Genomic DNA, 25,000 nt, shown 5'->3' on the forward strand with positions numbered 1-25,000 from the left:
TGTTCTGGATGTAGTAGTTTGCTGTATGATCGTGATCGTGCTAATAGATGCTTGTATTGACGCTTTAGTTGTACAATCTTGGAATAATTTGATTCGATGCGTTGCGAACACCTTTGGTAATATGCAGAAATACAAAGCCTCGCATCTCTCTTCTGCTTTTCAATAGCATTATACTCAAAATCATGAAACTTATCATGATTCTTATCACCATCTCATAAAAAAAAAACATGTTCTACTCATATAGATTACTTGAGTTGATACAATTTCATGTGATTTTTCGTTCCAGTTCAATCCAATCACCAACAAATACCCCATTCATCTGGCAGCAGAAACCTGTGATGTTCATAACCTACAAGAACTGGTTAAAAGCCATCTCTTACTTATCGATCAAAAGTTTAAGGGATGTACCCCATTATTTATGCTGTTTGAGATGCTGACAGCAGAAAGCTGGGAGAATGTTTTCGAATGCATTAAGGTGTTGCTGGAACAAGGAGCCGATATTAACACAACCGGCACGGATGAAAAATCGCCCATTGCGATTCTCGTGTCTGGAAATGATAACTGGCGAAAAACTATCCTAGAGTACTGTCTTACACACTATTACGTCGATGTGGATATCAAAGTGTCAAGTAGCAGTGATGAATTGGTACGCGAAGTCATCAAAAATCATTTCCCCGATGTCACAATTCCTGTGGAAAAAGAGGAATTAAAAAATATATCTATCGAATACTTGAGCACGGTGCTGTTGCCTTTTTCGGAGATTAAATTTCTCGAAGCGTACCGAATGTTTAGAGCAACACAAGTGATAAGTGATGACGACTTGGAGAATTTGCTATATTCGGCAATCGCATCTACAAAGCTGAAGGTTATCAATGTAATGCTCGAACCCTTTTTGAACAATGGAACCTTATCCGATGCTGTTAAGACCCTATCATGGGTACTCTGCAGATGCTGCGAGAATGGAAACGCACAGGTGCTAGAGTGGTGTCTAAACTCTACATCGAAGCCAGTGGCTGGATCGATGTACCAGGAAAACCTCCTATCCTCTATCGATGAATTGTGTTCGCAAGGCTACATGACAATGGTTTCGCAGCTGATACAGCAGATGGATCCGGCCGTAGACATGAGTGTTTGCCCTTTTTTCAAATGCATGCAGCTGCTGCTCAACGATGGCCGAATCGATATCGATAAAAAGAGTGGATTTTTTGAAGGTACAGCATTGCACTATGCCGCTAAGAACAAGCTAGTACATGCTCAACGGGTACTTCTCGCCAAAGGGGCCTCGCTAGGCGTAATGGACTTGCTCCAAGAGATGCCAATTAGTGCGATGGATCCGATCGTACTGGAAAACCATCTGGACTCTTGCGTATTCCCTGAGTGCTGGTCTTTGAGCGAAAAGACGTATCAATTTCAGTTGGATTTATCAAACTTTGTGAAACCATCGAAAGGTAAATCCGGTCAAGCAACAAGCCAAACGTTCGATGAAATGCTGCCAATCCTAAGACTGAGTCAGTCGCACGACAAGAAACACCTTTTACAGCATCCCGTGATATTAACTATACTGTTGCAGAAGTGGACTAAGCTAAAATATTTCTTCTACGCCAATCTATTTCTGTGTGCAGCTTTTTCCCTATTGTACATCGTTTACGTAACGATGTTCTATGGGTGTAATGATGCGCAAAATTTTTGGTATTCTGCAACATATGGATCGTTGATTATATTACTCACTTTTATGGGAATAAGAGAACTATTCCAGTGTTGTCTCAATGTGAGAGAGTACATACGATCCGTGGAAAATTATGTGGAAATCTCTTTAATTGTTGGTGCCACTTACGTATTGTATTTGGACTATCAAGACGAAGAAGAAACTGCGATTCCGGCGTTGATTGCCATACTACCGGCTCTCAATCTAACTCTGCTAGTAGGATCACTTCCCATGCTATCTTTATCAACTCATATGGTTATGCTGAAAACGGTTTCCAAAAATTTCCTCGAATGCTTTTTGCTATACGCGATCATTTTGGTAACGTTTGCGGCCAGCTTCTACACTTTGTTTCGAGGAAGTAGGAACTCAAAAAGCTCTGTACCACAAAGCAATGAGCTTCTGAGGACCTTTACCGAGATGCCAGACCCTTACGATGGCGGGGATGTAACTCAAATTATGAAGTCTCTTAAGCAATCAATAGATATGCTAAACAAGAATAGTAATGCTGAAGAAGCGTCGTTCGATACCTTCGAGAATTTTCCTCTATCGGTTGTAAAGACAATCGTTATGCTAATCGGTAAGTACATGAAAATACCATAATTAATGGACATCCCGACATGAGTGCTACCTCTCTACTGCTGTATCGGTTATTTTTTCATTCTATAGGAGAACTGAACGTATCCGACATTCCTCTTGAGGGCGTTATACCATACATCATACTTGTGATATTTGTGTTTTTCGTTCCGATTGTTCTTTCGAACCTGATCAATGGTCTTGCAATCAGTGATATAGCGGTGAGAGATAGGAGTTAAACATTTTAATTTTTTTTAAACACTGTTAACAGTCTTCCCCTATTCGACAGGCAATCAAAGCCGAGTCGGAGTTAATCGGTCTCGTACAACGTGTGTCTGTGCTCTACAAGCTTGAGGCTGCCTTGGAATATCCCAAAATTCTGCAACCCATGTATGTTTAGTAGGAAATGAATGCTCTAACGCTGATTTGACAGGCTTGGCTTTTTGTTTATTGTAATTGAAACTATTTTTTTCCTGATTTAGAGCTGGCCGCCTGTCGATGCTGCGTTGGACCAACAGATTCCGGATGTTTTCAACAATGGATGTAAAACCAAACATTTGCATCGGTTGGACGAGCAGCAAATATTCCAAGAAATCAACCCATGGCGCTTGGTTAATGCTCTCGAAACCTACTAATCATCAATCGGGAACTGACTCGGAAGACACCGATATGGAAAGGTCTGAGCATGAAATGATACACCTTGATGACAAAAACTATCGCAGAATTTCATTGAAAATGGACGACAGAACTGTAAAATATATGCTAAACATTGTAGAGCCGCGACGAGAAACTGTTGATCCGGTTTCCGATAAGCTGATAAGGCTTGAACAAGGGCAAGCAGATTTGACGAAGCTGATTACAACACTTCACAATGACTTCCGTGGATTCGTCGATTCGATTCAGGATAAACTTGCACAAGTTAAACCACCAACCGATGTCTAAGTCGTTGTTGCTTGTGCTGTACGTAGCATGAAATAGATTTTAAAGCCCTAAAAGGCCTTATGCCTGTACAATCCTATCAGTATGAATTCAATTTATTGTTCAGAAATATAATTTTGAGTTAGCGCAGCGTTATGAAAGGTAAGCTAAGTTAGTTGAATTTACACCTAATAAATGCGTGGACTCGCTAGTCCACATTATTGTTGATTGAAAAAAAAGGTTTTTCATGGTAATCATCCGACACCCTATTTAGAACACTCTGTTGGCTCACCTACAAGGTCATTTTACTTCACGATCTTTTACTTTACCCTTTTTTTGCCAATTGTTAAATTAAAAACTATTTTGTTGAGCGCATAAACACCGTCACCATCCGCGATATTTCCATCACTGCCCTATGTGAGCACTTGTTGCTGGACTACAGCTGATTAGCCTTTGCTTGATTCTATTGGTCAACGTTTTGTGGGGTGATCTAGTCACTTTCTCAAAATAGACCTTGAACTTGACTGACCGCTATGCTAGCGATTGCTTCAAGCTGGTTCATTAATGAATCGCTGTCGTCGAAATGTCGCTTAATTTTTCGAAGAACAGAATCTAGTGGGTAGTCGAAGGTAACCTAGGGTTTATTGATTCCATAAATTTGCATACTCAAATCAAAAGCATCGAAGTAAAACTGCAAAACACACAAAACAAAACGATGATCAGAATGATAGACAACTGTTGGAGTGCGGTCTAATCCGTTCTACTTATTATTGTTCAGCTCTGCTTCGACAGCGAATTCCTCGGACGCCTCCTAAGATTCTCATAGAAGAGAAATGGAGTGAAGAGAGCATTTTTGGAATGTCGAGCTGGAGAGCTTCAATACTGTTTAGACAACCGTTCGGATGACTAGCCATAAAGTAAGAATCTTTATGTGAGAGCTTGCGTCGACCGGAATGAAGAGCCGCATACTCAACCAAAACCATTCCATCCACAAGATTCACTCGTACGCTACCACACCTTAGCTCGTACCACATTGTTGGCAGTGTTCATTTTCGTAGTGGATTGTTGCGATCATTTTAAAATGATGATGATGCCACACCGAGCAGTTCGAAGGAAAGATAGGTTGATACTCTGATGACATGCGTACAGCCGGCACGCAAAACCACTCCGACAGTCGTTCTGTAGAGGTCTTTCGATTGTGTTCGTTAGTTGAGTTCAGTGAGTGCATAAACGACATCCGTGATCAAGTCCGTATTCAAGTGGCGGCGGCTTAGGCGACATAAACATGGATCAACGAGAATATCGTGATTTGATTAACCGCGCTGTAGCACAAGTATGGAGAAAATAGCACGGACAGCCATTTTCATTTCATTATTTTCCACTGCAGGTTGGTAAAATTTTAATGGTTAATTTGTTTTAATGTTGCAGGAAAACATGTGCCATAGTGTTAGAAAAAAAAATCATGACGCATTCGTACAAGCCCTTATCAAAGGAGCCGACGTAAATATAAGAACAAAAAAACAAGAAACTATGAGCTCTACCTTCGAAGATTGTTTAACAATGAAAGGAATGGCGAAATTTATCGAGGCGTGTCTTGAGCATGGCGCTCACGTAGCAAATGTAAGTATAGACGAATCGCATACACCGAGGCATAGGCCACAAAAAAGTCAAAACAAAGTGGGTTCCTAGAACATGTTTTTGTTATGATTTTATTTTCAAATAATATTTATACAATGTGAATTGATTTACCGTTCCAGTTCAATCCAATCACCAACAAGTACCCCATTCATCTGGCAGCCGAAACCTGTGATGTTCATAACCTACAAGAGCTGGTCAAAAGCCACCTCTTACTAATCGATCAAAAGTTTAACGGATGTACCGCATTATTTATGCTGTTTGAGATGCTGACAACAGAAAGCTGGGAGAATGTTTTCGAATGCATTAAGGTGTTGCTGGAACAAGGAGCTGATATTAACACAACCGGCACGGATGAAAAATCGCCCATTTCGATTCTCGTGTCTGGAATTGATAGCTGGCGAAAAACCATTCTAGAGTACTGTCTCACACACTATTACGTCGATGTGGATGTCAGAATGTCAACTACCAACAGCGAATTGATACGGAACGCCATCCAAAATCATTTCCCTGATGTTACGATTCCTGTGACAATGGTGGAATCGGAATTTACAATATCACTGCTGGAAACAATATTAATTAATGACTCTGAGATAGTCTTTCTTGAAGCCTGTCGGCTGTTTAAAGCAAACAAGTCATCACCCAACTCGGATAATAATCATGAGACCCCTAGTAACGTACTTGTTATACCAGATGAGGATTTAGAGAATTTGCTATTTAAGGCAGTCTTGAAAAACAGGCTGAAGGCTATCGCTTTGCTACTGGAACCCTCCTGGAAGAAGGGACAGTTATTCGATGCTGATTGGATAGTTAAGCCGCTTTCGTGGGTGCTACATACGTGCTGTGACTTTGGAAACGTGAAAGTGCTAGAGTGGTGTCTTAACTCTACCTCGAAGCCTGTAACTGGAACGATGTACCAAGATAACCTCCTATCCTCTATTGACGATGAATTATGTTCCCAAGGATACAGTACTATGCTTTCGCAGCTGATACAGCAGATCGATCCGGCCGTAGACATGAACGTTTGTCCTTTTTTCCAATGCATGAAGCTGTTGCTGCGGGACGGGCGAATGGATATCGATAAAAAGAGTGGATTTTTGCAAACTACAGCACTACATTGTGCTGCTAATTACAAGGTAGTTCATGCTCAAGAGCTACTTCTTTCCAAAGGGGCCACACTACGCGCAACGAACTTGTTCAACCAAATATTGATTAGTGCAATAGACCCAAATGTACTGGAAAAATATCTGGATTCTTGTGTGTCTTCTCGCTTTCAGAGTCATACAGACAACAAATATTACATGCAGATGGATTTATCAAACATTGTGAGGCAGCCAATGCAAAAGTCCAAAACAAAGAGTGCGTCGAACAATTTACCTCAAACGCCATCCCAGAAGGCCGAAAGATACGATGAATTGTTGCTAATTTTAAATTTAGCACAATCATCGGACAAAAAACATCTTTTACAACATCCACTGATATATATTATTTTGATGCAGAAGTGGCTCAGACTACGAATATTCTACTACACCAATCTATCGCTATGCGCAGCATTTTCCCTTTTATTTATCCTCTACGCGACGATGTTCTACGTATGTGATAATACGCCAAATTTTTGGTATTCTGCAACATATGCATCGTTGATTATATTACTCACTTTTATGGGAATGAGAGAACTGTTTCAGTGTTGTCTTAATGTGGGAGAGTACATGCGATCCGTGGAAAATTATGTGGAAATCTCTTTAATTGTTGGTGCCACCTACGTATTGTATTTGGACTATCAAAACGAAAAAGAGACTGAAGTTCCTGCGTTAATTGTTATACTACCGGCCCTCAATCTAACTCTGCTAGTAGGATCACTTCCCATGCTATCTTTATCAACTCATATGGTTATGCTGAAAACGGTTTCCAAAAATTTCCTTCAATGCTTTTTGCTATACGCGATCATTTTGGTAACGTTTGCGGCCAGCTTCTACACTTTGACTCGAGGAAGTAATGCAAGAAGCAATATAACACAGAGCAATGAGCTTCTGAGGACTTTCACCGAGATGCCAGACCTTGATGATGGCGAGAATTTAACTCAAACCCTAATTTCTTTTAAAAAATCAATAGATATGCTAAACAAAAAAATACAGAGCAATAATGACGAGGAGGCGTCGTTCGATAAGTTCGAGAATTTTCCTCTTTCGGTTGTAAAGATAATTGCTATGCAAATCGGTAAGTACTTGAATGTACTATAATCAATAACCATTCTAACGTGATTACTCTAATGCTGTATCTGTTATTTTCCCTTTCTCTAGGAGAAATGAACATATCAGACATTCCACTTGACGGCGCTATACCATACATCATACTTTTGATATTTATGTTTTTCGTTCCGATTGTTCTTTCGAACCTGATCAATGGTCTTGCAATCAGTGATATAGCGGTAACAGATACTCCTAATTGAATCGATTTAATTTTTTGTCAAAAATTATTAACAATCTTTCCCTATTCCACAGGCAATCAAAGACGAATCGGAAATAATCGGTCTCGTACAACGTGTGTCTGTAATCCACAAGTTCGAAACCGCACTGGAGAAAATTGCTCGATATATGTAGGTGTTTTATAAATTAAATATTCTACTCCTTTAAACATCTAATTGGATACTAATGGAACTGAAATTAGTCCTCAAAGTTTTAGAGATCCAGGACAATGGATGGTGCGTTTTTGGAACGGATTTATCGGTTTTTCTCAAATGGATGTAAATCCCTATATTTACGCCTGGTGGAAGACAAGCAAATCAGCTGAGCCTCTCAAATATGCGGTATGGTTATTGATATCGAAAAGTACCAATGCTACTGAAGTTAGAGACAATGAAAAGGGGTCGTTCGGAAAAGAATTTGCTTCTGATGAGTTCCTTAAAAACTTCCATCAGATTCGCTTGGACATAGACGACAGAACTGTAAAATATATGCTAACCAACTATACAAGCGCATCTCCAAACCGTTGACAACTCTCTGTTGTGTCTTTCGTGAATTAGTCTTGTTAATTCAAGATAAAAATGCACAAGAACATTAGCAACAACAAACGAGCAGTCGAAGACGCTCGATAGCTCCCCATTCTCTTAACAACAAAATGTATAACTAATTAGTTATACATTTAAAAAAAGAAAAAGCTTACGCTAAAAAGAAAGACCTTACATTGAAAAATACAGTTATGTCTATTAAATTTACTTAATACATTATTGTTGGCGTTTATTACATGGTTTAGGTAAGTAGGTCATTTTTAATCACTTTTCTAACGGTAATTACTTTGGCTTCTTGTTCGATATTTATAATAAACTTCAGCAATGAATGTTGGTGTGATTATAGTAACTTGTAGTTAGTTTTATTTTAAAGACGCATATTATTCATCTGCCACAAGTATGAGTGGATTGCTTTTCTAAATTAAACTAGGCAAAACTTATCCTTTCTATTAATTATGTTGAATAACGTAAATGCACAAAAAACGTGATCATTTAACCCAATATATTCATCATGAAACGGTTCGTATTGTTCCAGATTTTTTCAGTAAACTGACAGTCGTTATAATAATTGTTCACAAGCTTTTATAACCAGAGATCACGAAGATACAAGGACGATAGACATCACAATTATGCAGTCTAATCTGTTAACAATTTTATGTTTCATTACGCCTAACATTAGTGTGTTTCATTCAAGTGCTATAGAATATATTGGGAGTTAGTTAAAATACCACAAATTAGGACAATAAGGGGTAAACAACTAAATTACGAAGGTACGCTAATCAACCATCACTGCTCATGGTAAACTAACCGACTAGTGCCTATCACCTTAAAAAGCATCTCTTCCAAATTATATTTCAATCAATGCTGCTAATTCCATAGAATAGTAACTTCATCAATCACCTTCCCGGGTGGAACATATCTCCGCTAAAAACTCCTCCCATCTTACTCGATTCCCAGCACGCCCCTTAACATTAGCCCATGACATACTTTTATCAACTTGCACTATTTCACTGTCAACATTTCGACGCCAGGAGCTCGGTGGACGGCCTAGACGGCGGTTTTCAGACGGTTTCCAATCGAGCGCTTGTTTGCATAGCTCGGAATCACTTTTGCGCAACGTTTCACCGATCCATCGCCATTTCTGTATGCGAATTTGCTTTTCTATCGGCACCTGACTGCATTCCTGGAGTAGCTCATCCTCGGAGATGGAACCGTCCGATACTATCTTTTGTAGACATCGGCAGGTGAATGTACGCAATTTTTTGATAGTCTTTACCGATGCACACCATGTCTCGCATCCGCTTAGCAGCATTGGTTTTATGCTTGAATTGAAAAGCTTAATTTTCGTTGCGCGAGTAATCTGTTCAGAACGCCATATTTCCTTAAGACTGTCAAACGCATCGTTGGCTTCTTTGATTCTCGTGCACACGTCAGAGAAAGTGCCACCATCGGTTGCTAGCATGCTACCGCAGTACTGGAAGCATACAACCTTCTTCACCCGTTGGCCGGATATTACAAAAGAGGAAGGCTTGTCCGTGTTCACGTCCATAGCTTTAGTTTTGCTGATGTTGATAGTGAGACCTGCTGCGGTAGAGTAGTTGACCAGGTCATTTAGTTTGCTTTGCATGTCAGCGTGTCGTGTGGAGAGCAAAACAATGTCATGCGCAAAGCTCAGATCGTTAAGGTGTTGCTCCTCCATCCATACTAGACCCCTCTTTTGTTGACGGTCAATCGAACCGATCATGATTTCATCCATAACGATAAGGAACAGTAGCGGCGATAGCGGACAGTCTTGTATCAAACCAGCCTCCAATCGGATTGGGTTAGATAGTAATCCATTGTGGCGAACTAGATAAGCAAAGGAATTGTAGAGTGTTGCTAGTAGTTTGACTAATTTATCGGGAACTCCTTTGCGTGTCAGTGCGCTCCAAAGGTATGAGTGATTCAAACGATTGAACGCCTTTTCGTATTCCAGGAACACCATATACAGGGACCCATTACTTTCGTTCATCTGCTCAATGATTATGCGCAGTGTTGCAATATGGTCAATAGCGGATCGTCCCACTCGGTATCCTGCCTGTTGTCGCCTGAGAGTGGCATCGACCTTCTTCTGAATTCTAGTGAGGATCACCTTACATAACACCTTAAACGCAACGCACAGTTGACCAACCCCACGCCAATTATCACAGATTTTAGTGTCGGTATTCTCCTTCGGAACTAACACTAAAATGCCCTGCATCCAATCGGTTGGAAAGGTCGCGCTCTTCCAGATACTGCAGAAGAGCGGACGTAGCATCTCTGCAGCGAGTTTCGGATCGGCTTTTAGTATTTCAGCGGAAATACGATCAATTCCCGGCTCACTCTTGCACTCCATGGTTACGATGGCTGCTTCCAGCTCCTGCAGGGTCGGTTCCTCGCTGTTAACCTCGCTGATACGAGTCACTTGCAGTGGCGATAGCTGTGGACGGTGTGTTTCTGATCGGTTATCCGTTGGTGGTGTTAGCAGTTGGCCAATGTACTCGAACCAGCGTTCAAGTTGATCGGAGGAATTCGTGAGAAGCTGACCATGTTTGGATTGTATCGGTTTGTTTGAATCCAGCTCATCTCCTTTTAGGCGCCGTATGATTTCGTAAAGCTGCTTCATATCACCATCGGTAGCCGCTTTCTCTCCTTCCGCTGCAAGTGCATCGAACCACATTTGTTTGTCACGTTGAAATGCCAGATCCACCTGCTCTTTAAGCTCTGTGTAGCGGCGGTCGGCTTCGATTCTTTTCTTCACAGTTTTTGCCAGTTGGATGGCGGCTTTGGCCTCCTTTCGTTTCGCTATCATTTGCCAAGTTTCCTCAGAGACCCACTCCTCCGTCTTGGTGCCTGGTCTTCCAACTACACCCAGCATCTTCTCGCTCGTCGTGATAAAGATGTCCTTGATAGCGGTCCACTGTTCTTCGACGGTTCCAGTACTCGGTAGGTTCTCTGCACGCTTCCGCAGTTCCATCACAAATGAATCTTTAACGTTACGGTCACTTAGAAGATTTATGTTGAAAGGATCACCGATAGCCGCTTCGACTCTTCGCTGAACAGTTTCGAGAGCAAGACCAATTTCACCAACCACCAGTAAATGATCGGACGCAATGTCGGCTGATTTCACACTGCGCACATCAAGCAAACACTTTTTCCACTCTTTGCTGATGCAGATGTGGTCCATCTGTTTCTTAACGTATCCCTTCGGCATTTCCCAGGTGATTTTTTCCATCAACCGATGGCGAAAAAGTGAACCTCCGATCACCATGTTATGAGTGTTGCAGAATCTTACAAACAGCGGACCGTTCTTATCCGGTGGATCAACGCCATGCGTCCCCATGATGTGGTTGTACTTTTTGTTATCTGAACCTATTTGTGCATTTAAATCTCCCATAAGTATACGAATATCGCCCTGTGGCACTTTCTCCACTTCAGCCTCTAGTTCGCTGTAGAACTGTTTCTTATCACGCGGGGAGGCACTATTGGTTGGTGCACGTACTTGAAGAATCGTTAGATTGCGCGCCTGGTCAGTTTTGAACCTGGCGATGATTATTCTGTCGGATACGAGGTCCCATCTCAGCAACGCTTGACGAGCTCGTTCGCTGAGCAGAAAACCTACGCCGCGGTACTTTCGACCATCATTGTCAAGGCCACCTAAGCCAGAGTGAAGCAATGTGTGGCCTGATGCTAAACGGTGTTCACCAAAATCTGGTCGTCGCACTTCCGAAAGACCTAGTATCTCCAGCTCCATCTGCTGTGCCTCGCTCACCAGCTGGAGTAGTTTTGCGTCCTCGCGCAAGGTTAAAACATTCCACGTCCCAATGCGAATCGGATTGCTTTCCATTTTGTGTTTTTAACATAAACAGTCGGATGTCTCACACGTTCGATCACTTCGTATTAAGCGCTTCACGCACTACACGATCACTCGCCAGACGCAACCGAGAAGATCACTAACAAATATCACTCGCACTGGTACTGGAATACTGTTCACCAAGAGCATTTCAGCTAAGCGCACGAGACACACGCACCTCTATATGCTACGGTGGCAGAGGGCAGAATCACGTTCCCCCCAGAACATTTCGCAAACGTTAAGTTGAAGTGCTATGTGCGAGTTCCGCGTGATAGCGCATGAGTGTCTGTGTAATGGCAGACCCCATTCTATAGCATGTGGGAGGGGGATTGGGGGTTTCCTGTGCGCGACGAGTTGCCCGTTTGCGGTGACCCGATAAGAAGGTGACTCACTGAGCAGTCAGTTCGACAGCCGGCAGATCGACGGGTTTTTACATTTGCGAAATTTATGCTACCTTCCTAAAACCAGTTTTGATAATCATAAATTTTTGTCTGAGTCTCTTTCTCTCTCTGTCTTTGCTAGTAAATTGATAGTAATTCTAACAATGATGAAGAAAATGCAATGCCGAACCAGCTCTGCCTTAACAGCTCCTCCAAAGAAACAACATAAACCATGTGTGATTGTATGAAACTACAGGCTTGCTTCAGACTGATAAAGTTTAAAATAGCGCATCAGTTATGTTGGTTGCGTTTCCACATACCCCATTCTTAATTATCGTACGATTGTATGGGTGGACATTTTTTAGGGATTCATCTCATCGTGAGAAAACGAGTTTATGGTTCCGTTATGGCGAGCGAGGAACAAATTTCATGCTTTGGATATATGAGCTCGAGTGTGTGAAAATTATGCTATTGTTTAGAAACTGGTCTTAGACGGTTTTGGTTTACGATGAAGCCCGTTGCCAACAATTTCTTTTTTACTTTCGGCCCGTTTTTAGCCGAAAATCACATACACCATTTAGTTTGGATGTACACATTCATTCAAGTAAGTACATGAACACTATTTACCTGCTGGAACAACATGTAAACCTCTGTTTCAGTAGTGCTGTGTGTAACGATATTGGGTCCAGGATCTGCGGGTTTCCTGAACCAATTTAACATTCATTTATATATTTTAGCAGCATGTTGATATTTGAAGTCGTTGAAGCAGATTACTTTACTAGTTTCTTTCGTAAATAATTGCAATTTCCAGACAGCAATGTTAAGAAAGCCTTTGCAAAAACGAAAGGCATGGACTTGTGTCATCTTTATTTGGGTCATCTCCTCTCCTGTTTGTTAGGCGCTTGGGAATGCGCATCTTTTTGAGGAGTATTTTTTTGTTTTAGGTAAAACCCCATTACCCTCATCTGTAATTTCCCCAATGAATCACGTGGCTAGAATAATGGAATATATTAAACGATTAAAATAAAAAAAACCCTTTAACAGAAAACAAACAACGGCACAAGTTTGAGATCAAACCACTCCCCAAAAAAAGAGAACGGACGGGAAGGAGGTGGGACAGGATGAGCAGTGATTTAGGAAGTCAGGTAAGGGACTAACATACAAGGATACTCTGTAAGAAGGACTTGGCGTGCTCTGGCAATATTTCTTCTTTCATCTAAGATCGTTTAAAATACTTTAAAAGAAGCCTAATAGGAGGACTCCGTTTTATCGTCTTAGAGCCTGCAATAAGGTTTTCTACGGAAGAATGAGATTATACAAAGAAAATTGAGAACGGTAGCATACCAGAATGGAATGATAGAGAGAAACAGAGAGACAGAAGGAAACGGGTCGAGCTATCCTGTGGTTCGTCTACAGCACCGAGTAGATTCCCATCGCAACGCTTCCACGATGCTGATCTGAGCCATGAAATCGCGGCCTTAAACGGATTTACAGACTTTATCAAAAAAGTATTTTCCCGCGACCCCTATCATTTTCTACTGTATCACCGGTATTTCTCCAGCGTAGCAAGGCATACTCCGTTTGCGACAAGCTCTGCTAGCCTAGCAAACCACTAAAAGGCTTTTAGCCTTATTTCGTCCTTACCATCCAAGCATTTACAACTAAGGTGGCTTCGATTCGATCATGCATCGCCGGCCATGAGGATCGGGCGTCGCGCGAACAACGTGCACTATTAACTTCCAGTTTAGCTTTATAACTAAATGCTACTTTGTCACCAAAAACAGAAAATTTAAGGTCAAACTACCGATACCATCTTAAGCACCAGAACTGGACTAGTAAATGCAGTTAATCCGTAAGATAAAACGGTCCTAAGGAGTTTTCAGTTTTTTTCCCCGATTTCTATACCTGCTCAAAGCTACTGCATTTACGAGCTGGTTCCACCTCTTGGTTCTCTCTAGGCAGACTATTTTGTACTATTGTTGCAATTCGCGTGAATATTACGCGACGAACCGTCTTCATCACCATCAAAACACACGCGCGCTTCCTATAGATTCATCGCTGGTTGGCGTATTACCTAAACGCATGATTAGCCGCTATGCCACGTGGGCTGTTCTCCATCCGCGTCTGGTTTTTCGATGCTTACGAACTAAAGTCTAGTTTGAAACCGAAATAAATTCTACCAAAAAGAACATCATAATAAGATAATCGTCGTGGTGCTGCTGCTGGTGAACACAAGCTACCTTTATCGCCTAATCAGCCCTCGGCACGCTTATTGACTTCCCTTCCCTGTCTTGCGCATAAAAAGAGAGCTTCACTATTATTTACAGAATAAAAAACCACTTGCACGATCGCCATTGTACTGTTTCGTGGAGAGACTGAACCGTCGTACCCCATCATCTCACACGTGTCACTAGCTCTTGCATGAACAGTTTGTGATAATTTATTATTTTATTGGTTATCTTAGTTGATAAGGTTCATAGTTGGAAAGTGGTGCATCGTTATGCCTTATATAATCGTACCATAGCGTTCACACAACGCAAAAGCAAAATTCTAACAGAACGGAACCACACTACCGATTCCAGTAGCAGTAGCAGTGAGTGTTGTTGTTTGAAGAACCATCTATTTCCGTTCTCCTCTAATTTTATTTAAGGATATTCTTTTTCTTTCGTACTGTTAATCGAAATCTAAAACGACAACCGCAAGAAAAAAAAATGGAAACCGCGAACGAATGCTTTGGCCACAATCCGGTTTTTTCTGTGTTACTCTTTTCGACCGTGCCACATTCTGAACAGCACAAGACCTATCCCGCAGCTGCCACCAACACATAATGTTTCCTGCACAATGGCCCTTCTCTAAATCCATACATGAAATTCCACGTACAACGGGAGTAAGATCTTACTCTTACTTGCATTTGTGAACGTCAAGAGTATGTAAAAAGTACTACTAATGAAACTAATGCTGTCTACAGTTCATTATGCACCGACGACAACTTACAGCAGTAATCCTAAGCGCAAAAAAAACACGCGACACGCCGCTGCTTCTTCCCGTAGCGGTAGTCCGCGGCGGTGGACCTATTGTTAACGTAAAGCTTCGTACATGAAAGTGTCAAAAACAGTCGGGAAAAGGGTAGGTATACGGCACGGATACACGATAAAGACAAAAAAACATGTATCTTTTGCAAACAGAATCATAATTAGTCAGCAGGATAAAATTGTCAATTTTCTTATTCTTCAAGAAGCATTTCTTATCAGCGCATTAATGCGAACAGAGGACAAGCGTAAAATTATAGCAAAAATTAACATTAAACTAAGTAATAAAAAAGAGCAAAATTGTCATAGAACCAGTTCGCACATCGATCGAATTCACGCTTGAGATTGACCACGTGATCGTGCGTAAAACAACTAATAAAAATAAGAAAAGAATGGGTAAAAAAGAAAACGTATCCTTACGTTAATGGAGACACAAACTTGTAGGTCCTAGATGTTCTACTCAATTAACAGCTATAGAAATACAGCCAGGAACACATTGTGCAACAAGAGCTCTCACAATAACAGTTCAGTCAATCCTGCAGTGTGTCCATCGTGTGTGTCTTATCGGTGGCGAAGGAAAACGATCGAGTTCCTTTCTAAAACACTCCCGAACGGGTGATCGTAGTGTGAAACGTTCATCATTTGCTGCTACGTTTGTTTGGCTCTGAACGTGTTAATGTGTTATAAGTGTAATTGTTCGCTGGTATTTCTACTTATCAAACTATGCTTTGCTGTACACTCGGTTTGCATTAGCCGGGCTAGCCAGGACCCAGGATAAAGGACGTAGAAGTGTCCTTTAACCTTGCTAATAATCGCGCCCTCTCCAAAGATAGAGAAGAAAGCAAAACAGCGGCAGAGTGGATGCGAGAGACAATGGTTCGCTAAATCTTCGTGGCCAGCGAACTTACCGGGGGTTTAATTACGCTTGACTAACCTTTGAATCTTCTGTTTGCCAGATTCGTGCAAACCGACGCGTCCCGCTAGTCGATCAAAGATGGGCCGCTTGTTGCTGCTGTTGCCACTGTTCCCGGAGGACACCTGATGTTGGTTGTTGCTGCCACTACTGGCCGCATCCGGCCGGTCCTGTTGCTGCTGTCCTCGCCCTGACGATCCTGCTGCTACTGACCTGCTGCTGGTGCTGGTGCTACTGGAACTCGATGCCATCGGTTTCAGTACGATTCTTCGACTGCCACTGCTGCGTTCCCGAGTTGAGGTCGAGCTGCTATTTCCTGATGTGCTTCCGCTGTGCGACGATGTTGAAACGACGGTACGGTTTGAGGCCGTCGTAGCGCTAGTAGTCGTCACCTGACTAGTGGTCGTCGCTACCGCCGGTTTCGGTTTGGTTGGCGTCATTGGTTCAGGCGTTGGTTCCCGCAACAACAGTTCTTCGAGAATATCAAGTTCAACGGCTTCCGAGTGTAGATCACTATTGTGCCGTTGCCTCTCATAGCTCGTACCGGATACGGAGACAGTGGTTGTAGATGCTTCGTTCGATTCCTGCTGATCGTTCGCACGGGCACCGGTAGTACGGTTATCGTCCGCTTTGTTGCTACCCCGTTCGGATTGACGCCCGGACCGTGGTTCATCATCATGGCTCGAAGTGGCCACAGCGCTATGGTCCGATTTCTTCTTCAACGTAATGATCTTCTTTTCCGTCACTACAAGGGGCGTGAGCTTGGGTGGTGTGTTCTCATGAGCTTTACTCTCCTGCGAAACAAACAAACGCTCAGTTAGATCTCATTATTCGGTTTGTCGGTAACAAAGAAGTTCGTTCACTGCCCCTTACATTTGATCGAGTTTTCGTCTTCTCCTCAGCTGCCCGCTTCCGACGCATCTCTTTCTCGCGCAGAATCTTCTCTCGAGCAGCTTTCTGCTTCTCGATCTCGATGCGATACGCTCTGGTTTCCGGATCCTCGTCATCATCATGACGCTGTAGGCAGTGGGAAAAAAATAAGAGTAATGTATTAATGTTGTTCGAATTATACTCCGTCCTGCCTATTCGTGCCATACCTCGTGATTACCCCGATGGTTGTCTGCGTAATCACCGCTTCGTCGACGATTCGGGAACCGACTATCGTCATCCCACTCACGGCCATCGTTGCGAACCCGACCACCGGCAGCCCTTCGTGCCGGTCTTCCCACCAGTTCACGCTCTCGGCTTCCGCCTCCTCGATGGTGCTGCCGGCGTGGTGAATACTCCCGATCGCGATCCCGTGACCTAGCCCGCACCGGCTCACGGTCTCGATCGCGCGATCGACCTCGCATTTCTCGTTCCCGGTCACGCTCACGTTCCCGTTCACGCTCTCGTTCCCTTTCACGCTCTCGCTCGCGCGATCGTTCACGTTCCCGAGATCGTGCTCGATCACGGTCTCGTTCGCGGGATCGATCACGATCGCGTTCCCTCGAAGGCGATCGCTCATGGCGGCGCTTCTCCACCTCAATCCGGTTTTTATTAATGAACTCTTCCTGTTGGCGCAGTAACTCGTCATCACTAACATTCCTGGCGTTGGCGGCAGCAACGGCGGCTACAGTAGCATTACTAACGGAGCTGGCAGCTCCAAATTGCTGCGCGTTTAGCACGGCATCACGCATCATTTGATCTGGAAATTAAAGAATGAATATTTAAAACTCCGATATGCGTGACGCGCGGTGAACCAATGAACTGGTTGTGGAGGACGATGAAAGCGTGTAGAGCAGACAAGCATGATACGAACTGGAACACACGGTCATAAATAATATGAAAAAGCTAACAAAGTAACAGATTAAATAAAACATTTTTCTATTCTCTATAAACAATACAAAAACATAAACCGGTTTTACCTTTGGTAAGAGATTGTTACGCATAATAGATCATGGTAAACAAAACAATGTCACACAAAACGATACCAACTACTTGCTTAAACTATTGTTGAATATTTTTGTATCAATTCGATATTCTTGAACCCATACTGATCATGTCTTTGTTCGCTCAGCTTTCGTGCACGTGTTCTGCGAAATCATAATGCTCACTGGTATGTATGCGCTACAGATCAACGGAGATAGTATTTTAGAATTGTGCGTTTATGGCCCCATTATATCCCAACGATTGTATTACGATATATTTCTGCTTCTTCTGCTACGGCTTCTTCGTGATATCCTTTTCTCTTGCTTCATCGGCTAAGCTCCGACAAGTCGAAAATCGCTTCGAGCTTTCAATCTCTAACAATGCCTAGGATCATCGCTGATCGCTTTGAACTGCTAGTCTATTATCACAGCACCGTACACTACTAATAGTTGGCTATAGCAGCCACGATCTAGCTAAAAAGAGTATTAAAAAAAAACGCAATACTCACTCTTAACAGCCTCAACACCCCCCTTAAAGTTTGGGTTGATAAGCACTTTCTGCGGGAATGGTGCCACGACGGTTGGTGGAGCTGCAGCTGCTTGAAGTATCTTTGCACCACCACCGACGGACATCGGATCAAATGAACCAGAAACTAATGATTGCGGTATTGTAGTCGCACCAACAGCCATCGTATTAGCTGACGCGCTGACTGGTGGTCCCGTAGGTAGCTGCGTTCCCGTGCCGAACGGTGGGCCACCATTGGGACCTGGACCTGTTCTTAGACCTCCTGCTCCTGGCTGCAACCCAGCACCGGCCGCCGGACCATTTAGCGGTGCCGCCCCACGGTACATTGGATTGGCGTTGGCAGCTCCCATCGGTCGATACGCTGATCGTTCGCCCGGCCGTACGGGTCGCATCATATCGAACGGATGCGGTCGCGGTGGAAATCCACGATGTGGTGGCATTGGACCACCCGGTCCGAGACCGTGATTACCCAGCATGCCCGGCATTCCGCGTGGTCCAAGTCCTGGATGGCCTCCACGGGGAAAGTTCATGCGTTCCATTGCACGGAACGGATGGTTCATGTCAGGAGGAAAGTTGGGTCTCGCCGGGAACCGATGCCTGTTGTTTCCGGGCCGGAAGTCCATGCGACCGCCAGCAGCTCCCGGAGGAAAGCCTAGTGGAAAGCCCATCGGTAGTCCGTGTGGTGCGAGCAGTGGATTACCCATTCCGGAATGCTGCTGCTGAATCCCAGGTGGTAGGAGTGGATTTGGTTTCATGCCCGGTTTCCCAAAATTGCTACCCGGCGGTGGCGCTCGGTTTACTGCTGCTGCACCTCCACTACCACCACCACCACCAGGCGGTCCATGATGCAACTGTTGATGGTGGTGATGCTGTGGGGACTGATGCTGGTGCTGATGCTGCACGTTGATATTGCGCAGATCCGTTTTCGTTTCATTTTTCCAACCACGCTTCTCGCTTGATTCGTCCGTGTCATAGAAGGAGTCAAGCTCGACGGTACTACTATTGCCAGCGTACTGTTCGATCACATCCTCCGATGATGTCGTATCACACTGTTGGCTCGCTGTTAACCGGTCCGTTCGTAACGTTCCTGCACTGGCGTCCGCGACGTTGTTCTCTCTGGCCGAGCTCCCTGAAGTCCCGTATGGTCGAGCCCCACCAGTTTCATGACTACCGTCCTCCGACGGTACCATACTTGTTGGACATTCTGTCGTTTGCTTCGATGATGTTTGGTTGGTCGACTCAGTTGCATCAGTGTTCTGTGAGGTGGTCATCACGGAACCACTGTCCGCCTCAGTACCGTCAGTGTCTGTTGTAGCAGCGAATGATGCTTCCGTGCGACTATCGAAAGATACATCATGCTGCTCATGCTCGTCGTAGCTACTGGTTTCTGGTTCAACGACTGCTGACTCCACAGGATGATATGCCTCTTGCACATCCGTGTTTCCATTTTCCACTTCTGCGCTTGCTTCATTACAGTTCTCCACCTGATCTACTTTCTCTTCCGCTTCCCTTCGCTGCGGTGGATCACTGGGCGCCGCCGTCACCGTCAAGGGGTCCTGCTCCGTAACACTTTCGCTGGCGCCCGATTCCCGGGCCGCAAGCTGCCGGTTTACCCATTCTTCTGACTCGCTCAGCAGAAATTCTTCGTCCTGCTGATCAAGCTTTATGCCGCCCTCTGCGAATGGAAGCGAAATCAAGGCATAAGGATAGTGTGAACGGCACACGCGAGGATATCGATTCGGTGCAGGGGGCTTACCGTCGTCCGACAGCAGCAGCTCATCCTCGTTAAGGATGGCCGGATCGTCGCAGCCCAACTCGTAGTTAAGCAAATCATCGCTGTAGGGATTTTTAGGGAGGAAGCAAATGAAATAGATTAGAAGACCGCAGCATAATACCGAATATTGAGAAGACGGCGGGGACACAAGGCACACACGCACACAAGCGCACGTACGCACGCAAACGCATGGCAATCGGGCGCGAAACAGTTCCACCGTGCGATTAATTCTAGTGATCAATCCAGAAGAGCTCGCTATAACAATGTTCTTCAGCACAATTTCAAATAAAGTAATATCTTTCTTTCCGATCAACAGAGCCACAGGAACAACGGGGACAAAGCCACCTTCGCTACCAGCGTTGTGCGCCGCAACCGAACGAACGCACACACACATATGTGCATATGCGCGCAGCAGAAGCCACATTTTTTAGAGCGTTTTAACGCCACTTTCACGCCACTTTTGCACTCGCATTCACCACCGCTACAGTCCAAAGCCGATGATGTTTCGAATGACGATAAATTTACGTTGCATAAAGGCACAAATTATCGAGAAAAACCTAAAAATTCATAACCAAAATTCACTTACTTCGTTTCCGACGACATTTTTCGGCTGTCAACCAACGGGGGGTCTGCCGATGGTTTAACGCTGTGTGCGTTTATTTCGACTGTTTGGTTTTTAGTACACAGTACAGTTGGTTTAGTACATTTGAAAAAAAGCAGTAGTTTACTTGTGCTGAAGCGAGTTTGTTTTAATACCGAACAAAAATTACAAAATAATACAATCGTTCTAGTGGCCCTTTCAACTCGCATGATCATTCGTCCACCGAGCAGAGGGCCACTTGCCGTCAGGAAAATTTCTCGCGTTTTCTACGAGCTGCACTGCTAGAGAAACTGGTGTCGTCCGATGTAGACGTATCGCTACACCGTGGCATCGGAGAAGCATCGCTGGAAAACGGGTTGTCCGTACAGCATAGATCGATAAATTTTCGGGGTACAAACCAATCCAGAAAACGCAACAACAGATGACACAGAGAGATGACTAGAACAAACGGCCAAACGCCACTTCGTAGACAACTGGAATAGATGAGAAATCATGGGCGGGCATAAGTATTGGCGTATGTGCTGCGCTCCTGCCTGCGTTCCTACTTTTTCATCATATTTTCCAGCGTAGCAGTAGGTTCTCGTAACACCGTCCGGTACACTTTTTCAGTTCGTTCCGTTACATTGTTCCAGTTGTACAAGTTGGCCACCGTTTGGTTTCGTTCGAAAGCACACAGCCCATCGTAGAGAGGAGGCATTTGGGGCGATTTCTGTGGGTGTCCAGTAATCGATCCGTTAAGATAGCGTGTGCTTGTGATTTGCTTTTTCTCCATCTCACGCCGTATCGCTTCTCGCAAGCCACGGTACACCGAATCGACCGTCGGTTCGGTGAGTATCATTAGGCTCGATGGTAATACCTCAGGAATGCCGCCAACTTTCGTTGAGACAACTTGCAGGCCGCAAGCGGCCGCCTCTACGATTGCCATACAGTATGCCTCGGTAAGCGAAGTGTTTAGGAAGATGTGGCCCTGTACCAGCACATCGCGAACCTTGGAATGTTCGAGGGCACCGAGCATCACTACACGATCTTGGATATTGTTGCGTTCCCGTATCTCTTCCAACAGTGCCCTCTTCGGACCGTCACCACCGATGATAAAGTGTACATTTGGTAAATGCTTAAGTTTCGGCAGAATGCCGGCCAACAGATCGACTCCCTTCCGGTATACCAACCGTGAAACGACCACTACATTGACTGTGGGATAAGAGAAAGCGGGTTAGAGCAACAGAGCGCTATGACCAAGTTCACTGACACTTACTTGTCTCGTCGTCGTTGGGTCTCCGGCATGGGTTTGGAGTGAAATAGGTGGTGTCGACAGCGTTCGGTATCACAGAAACCCTATCCTGGTGTACTTTGGCACGTAGCACGGTATTCTCCTTCCCTATTAACCGCCGGTTATTTAGTAAAGCGGGAAGCTAGACTAGCGAGATCGATATACTTACCGGTGTGCGAAACACAAATGCAATGGTTGCAGTTGGCTAGTGAAATTTCCAAAAACTTGTTCGTGACTACCGCGGATAAGTCCGCAAATCCAAATAGGCTATGATCCGTAAAAACGGACTAGAACGTGCCGGGAATAGAGAAAGGTTATTCTCGCAAGCACAACCGAGTCTTCCGTGTGTAAACACTTACCCGCATTCCAAGCAATTGTGCGACATTCATTGTTTCGTGTGCAAGCGTGCTGAACGCCGAGTGTCCGTGCACGATTTCGATTTGCTCCCGAAGCAGGATGTAGCGTAGCAGTGGAATGTTGCAGATCATCGTTGGCAAGACGACCTGATTGTAGAACACTTTGATGGGAACATAGTAAACTTTGAGGCCGTTCGTCATGTACCGGATGCCTTTCCGGTCAGCGTACGAGTGCGTGATGATGATCACTTTATGGCCACGGGCGAGCAAACACTGGGACAGATTAAAGATATGCTCCTCGACACCGCCCATGTTGGGGTAGAAAAAGTCCGATGCGATGCTGGGATGAAATAAAACGGAGAGTTAGTAAACGCATGGGTTTTTCGGCTTTCCGGCCGCTCAATTTACCATATTCTCATCCTTAACACTGCGCCACCTTCCGCAACCAGCACTCCTCAGTTTGTACTAAAGGCGGATTCATCAAAACAAACACACTTGAACTGTCAAACTGGCGGTCAACCGGTTCGATTCAATCGGTTTATTTCAAATCGTTCACCAGGACCCGGAAAACGGACGGCATGATTCCACTGATGGTTTCTTTCATGCTTTCAAGAAATACTCGATGTGTCGGATTTATTTGAATATCAATAATTTATTTTTATTGCATTTTCAAAAAAAGAAGGATGTTTTCCCGTTAATGCTTACTTCGTGGTTTAAAATATACCTTTTTTGTTTGTGTCTGTTATGGGTTCACTGCGGAATAAGGACACACCCCCAAACGCGAGAATACGCTTTCTTCTGTGTTTCACGCAGAGCATTTGATCCTGCATCTCCCAGATTTCCTCGATTACGGCGCACATGTTCCGGCGCGTCCGGTGTGAAATGATATATCCTTAGGAGGTCCACTTTCTCGCGTCCTCGCAACACTCAGACCTAGCTCTGCGTACATGAGCACATATGCAAGAGAGACCCTAATAATAATGATTCTACTAACGCATATTTTGCCTAAACGGAAGTCGCAAATAGTCGAAAACAAAAAATAAACAGATTTAATCATACATACATACACGGTTCGCCTGGAATACCCCATCATCATCACAACTATATCCTAATATCATCCATCCCCAACTAAAATGGCGCGGTGCGTCGTAGAGCAGGGGGCTGTTTCAACAGAGGTACAGAATAAAATAAGCCGCCATAATTTTCCCGTTGTATCGCTGCAACAGCAGCCATCATACATGTTAATGAGATAGGGATTAAACATAGAGCTGGAATTACACTATTTCAGCCAGCACGGTTGTGACTTTCATTCTTTTATCCTCCATCATTCATCTTCAATTCATTGCTACCCTGTGTCGTGTGCCATCCACAATTACTCATTACTAGCTGTCGTCGTCTTCGTCTTTCATGTTTTGTCCACTTGAGCCTAGAGCCTGTCTTTCAAACTATGAATTCGTTTTGCCATCCATACCTATCGTATCGTGAGGTACATGCATACATCATTGTGAATCTTACTGCTTTCCAGCATATCCATGTCATGCTACTTATAACCGTCGGCTTACATTGAAACATAGAAAATCCATAATGATTCGAGTTGTTCAACAGAGCATACGCATACACAACATACTTGCTGCTCGCATGCATTGTGGAGCCTCGTGTTTATAGCCGCACTTCTTTCTGCTTGCGGGTATTCACGGATTTTTTGTTTGTTTTGCGTGCCTTACGTACGTTACGTTGTCGTACCATCATACCGTACGTTGTCGGTAACCAATTGAAAACATCAAACATCGGAAAAAGCTTAACAGGAAGTAATAGAAAATGTAAACTTCATATCAAGTGTTGTTGGATGACCATCGAAACCGGGACTCGTGTAAATTAAAGCACTAGCTTCTCTCGAGCGAAGAGAGTGACTCTCTTCCCCAGCGTTGTCCTGAGAATGCAATCGGACCCCGGATGGATATAGTGCCCACAAACATACGCGCGAACACGCGCACATACACACACGCACACACCTATAACAACGAAGTGACCAAGCTAGTCGCTGATGTCTTGCGTAGTATGGTTTTATGGCATTTGAATTCCATTCTTCACATTCACGGCCGTTCGTTTAGTTTGCCAGATAGTATCCACTGTATCTGATCCTGGGCCTCCGGTGTTTTGGGCAGACTGCGGGGGCCTTTGTCCAACGTGGCTTCACAACGCGCCTTTCGCGCTAGATTACGTTAAAATTGACCATCCAATCCAATGGGTAATTCTGACGCTTCACGACCACCGCACCACCAATCAACCCCCGTAGTAACCTATACTCGTTCGGAAGCCGCTAGCAACGGTCTATCGATACTCCGGATTCTATAGCGCCCTTCAAACATTTCACCATTGAGGTACTGAGGGAAGGGTGGCTGCGGTTTATCCTGTTTAATACCTGTTATTTGCACAGTTACTCCTAATCTAACATTGTTTGCCTATTACCTCTCCTGTTTTGTGTCTAGCAGCTGCTCCTTTCGCTTATGTCACGGAGCGATTTTCTATGCG

General features: G+C 44.1%; 5 protein-coding genes across 8 annotated transcripts in view; 2 read left to right on the plus strand and 3 right to left on the minus strand.

Moving 5' to 3' along the window:
* Positions 1–3,202, plus strand: part of LOC125953373 (transient receptor potential cation channel protein painless-like) — a 4,131-nt gene extending 929 nt beyond the window's left edge. Inside the window, exons 3-7 of the mRNA XM_049682879.1 lie at positions 287–2,282; positions 2,372–2,499; positions 2,568–2,668; positions 2,761–2,955; positions 3,054–3,202. Of these exons, the coding sequence (XP_049538836.1) occupies positions 287–2,282; positions 2,372–2,499; positions 2,568–2,668; positions 2,761–2,955; positions 3,054–3,075 (2,442 nt within the window). The 3' untranslated portion in view covers positions 3,076–3,202. The remainder of the gene's footprint in view (positions 1–286; positions 2,283–2,371; positions 2,500–2,567; positions 2,669–2,760; positions 2,956–3,053) is intronic.
* Positions 3,203–4,319: 1,117 nt separating this feature from the next.
* On the plus strand, positions 4,320–8,026 carry LOC125956960 (transient receptor potential cation channel protein painless-like). Of its 2 annotated transcripts, none has more exons than XM_049689277.1 (6): positions 4,320–4,529; positions 4,625–4,816; positions 4,954–7,048; positions 7,132–7,259; positions 7,333–7,427; positions 7,499–8,026. In XM_049689277.1, the coding sequence occupies exons 1-6, from the start codon at positions 4,482–4,484 to the stop codon at positions 7,821–7,823; spliced, it is 2,883 nt and encodes a 960-aa protein (XP_049545234.1). In that variant the 5' UTR covers positions 4,320–4,481; the 3' UTR covers positions 7,824–8,026. The 2 variants fall into 2 exon arrangements, with proteins under 2 accessions (XP_049545234.1, XP_049545235.1); XM_049689278.1 differs by having other exon boundaries at positions 7,508–8,026.
* Positions 8,027–12,943: 4,917 nt separating this feature from the next.
* Positions 12,944–20,846, minus strand: LOC125956956 (protein split ends). Its single transcript, XM_049689272.1, has 6 exons — positions 20,828–20,846; positions 20,224–20,303; positions 18,451–20,142; positions 17,129–17,718; positions 16,905–17,048; positions 12,944–16,825 (listed from the first exon to the last, which is right to left on the minus strand). The coding sequence occupies exons 1-6, from the start codon at positions 20,842–20,844 to the stop codon at positions 16,034–16,036; spliced, it is 3,315 nt and encodes a 1,104-aa protein (XP_049545229.1). The 5' UTR covers positions 20,845–20,846; the 3' UTR covers positions 12,944–16,033.
* A 124-nt stretch (positions 20,847–20,970) lies between these two features.
* Positions 20,971–22,916, minus strand: LOC125956980 (phosphatidylinositol N-acetylglucosaminyltransferase subunit A). The gene is made up of 6 exons (XM_049689321.1): positions 22,877–22,916; positions 22,472–22,808; positions 22,282–22,399; positions 22,098–22,220; positions 21,388–22,033; positions 20,971–21,315 (listed from the first exon to the last, which is right to left on the minus strand). The coding sequence occupies exons 1-6, from the start codon at positions 22,885–22,887 to the stop codon at positions 21,087–21,089; spliced, it is 1,464 nt and encodes a 487-aa protein (XP_049545278.1). The 5' UTR covers positions 22,888–22,916; the 3' UTR covers positions 20,971–21,086.
* Positions 22,917–23,095: 179 nt separating this feature from the next.
* The window catches only part of LOC125956957 (armadillo repeat protein deleted in velo-cardio-facial syndrome homolog), a 37,402-nt gene continuing 35,497 nt past the window's right edge, over positions 23,096–25,000 (minus strand). For all 3 annotated transcript variants that reach the window (XM_049689274.1, XM_049689273.1, XM_049689275.1), the window contains exon 4: positions 23,096–25,000. This exon is cut by the window's right edge and continues 3,125 nt beyond it. The gene's annotated coding sequence lies outside the window, so the exon portion shown is untranslated.

The sequence above is a fragment of the Anopheles darlingi genome, chromosome 3 (genome assembly GCF_943734745.1).
Source record: "Anopheles darlingi chromosome 3, idAnoDarlMG_H_01, whole genome shotgun sequence".
NCBI classification, from domain to species: Eukaryota; Metazoa; Arthropoda; class Insecta; order Diptera; family Culicidae; genus Anopheles; species Anopheles darlingi.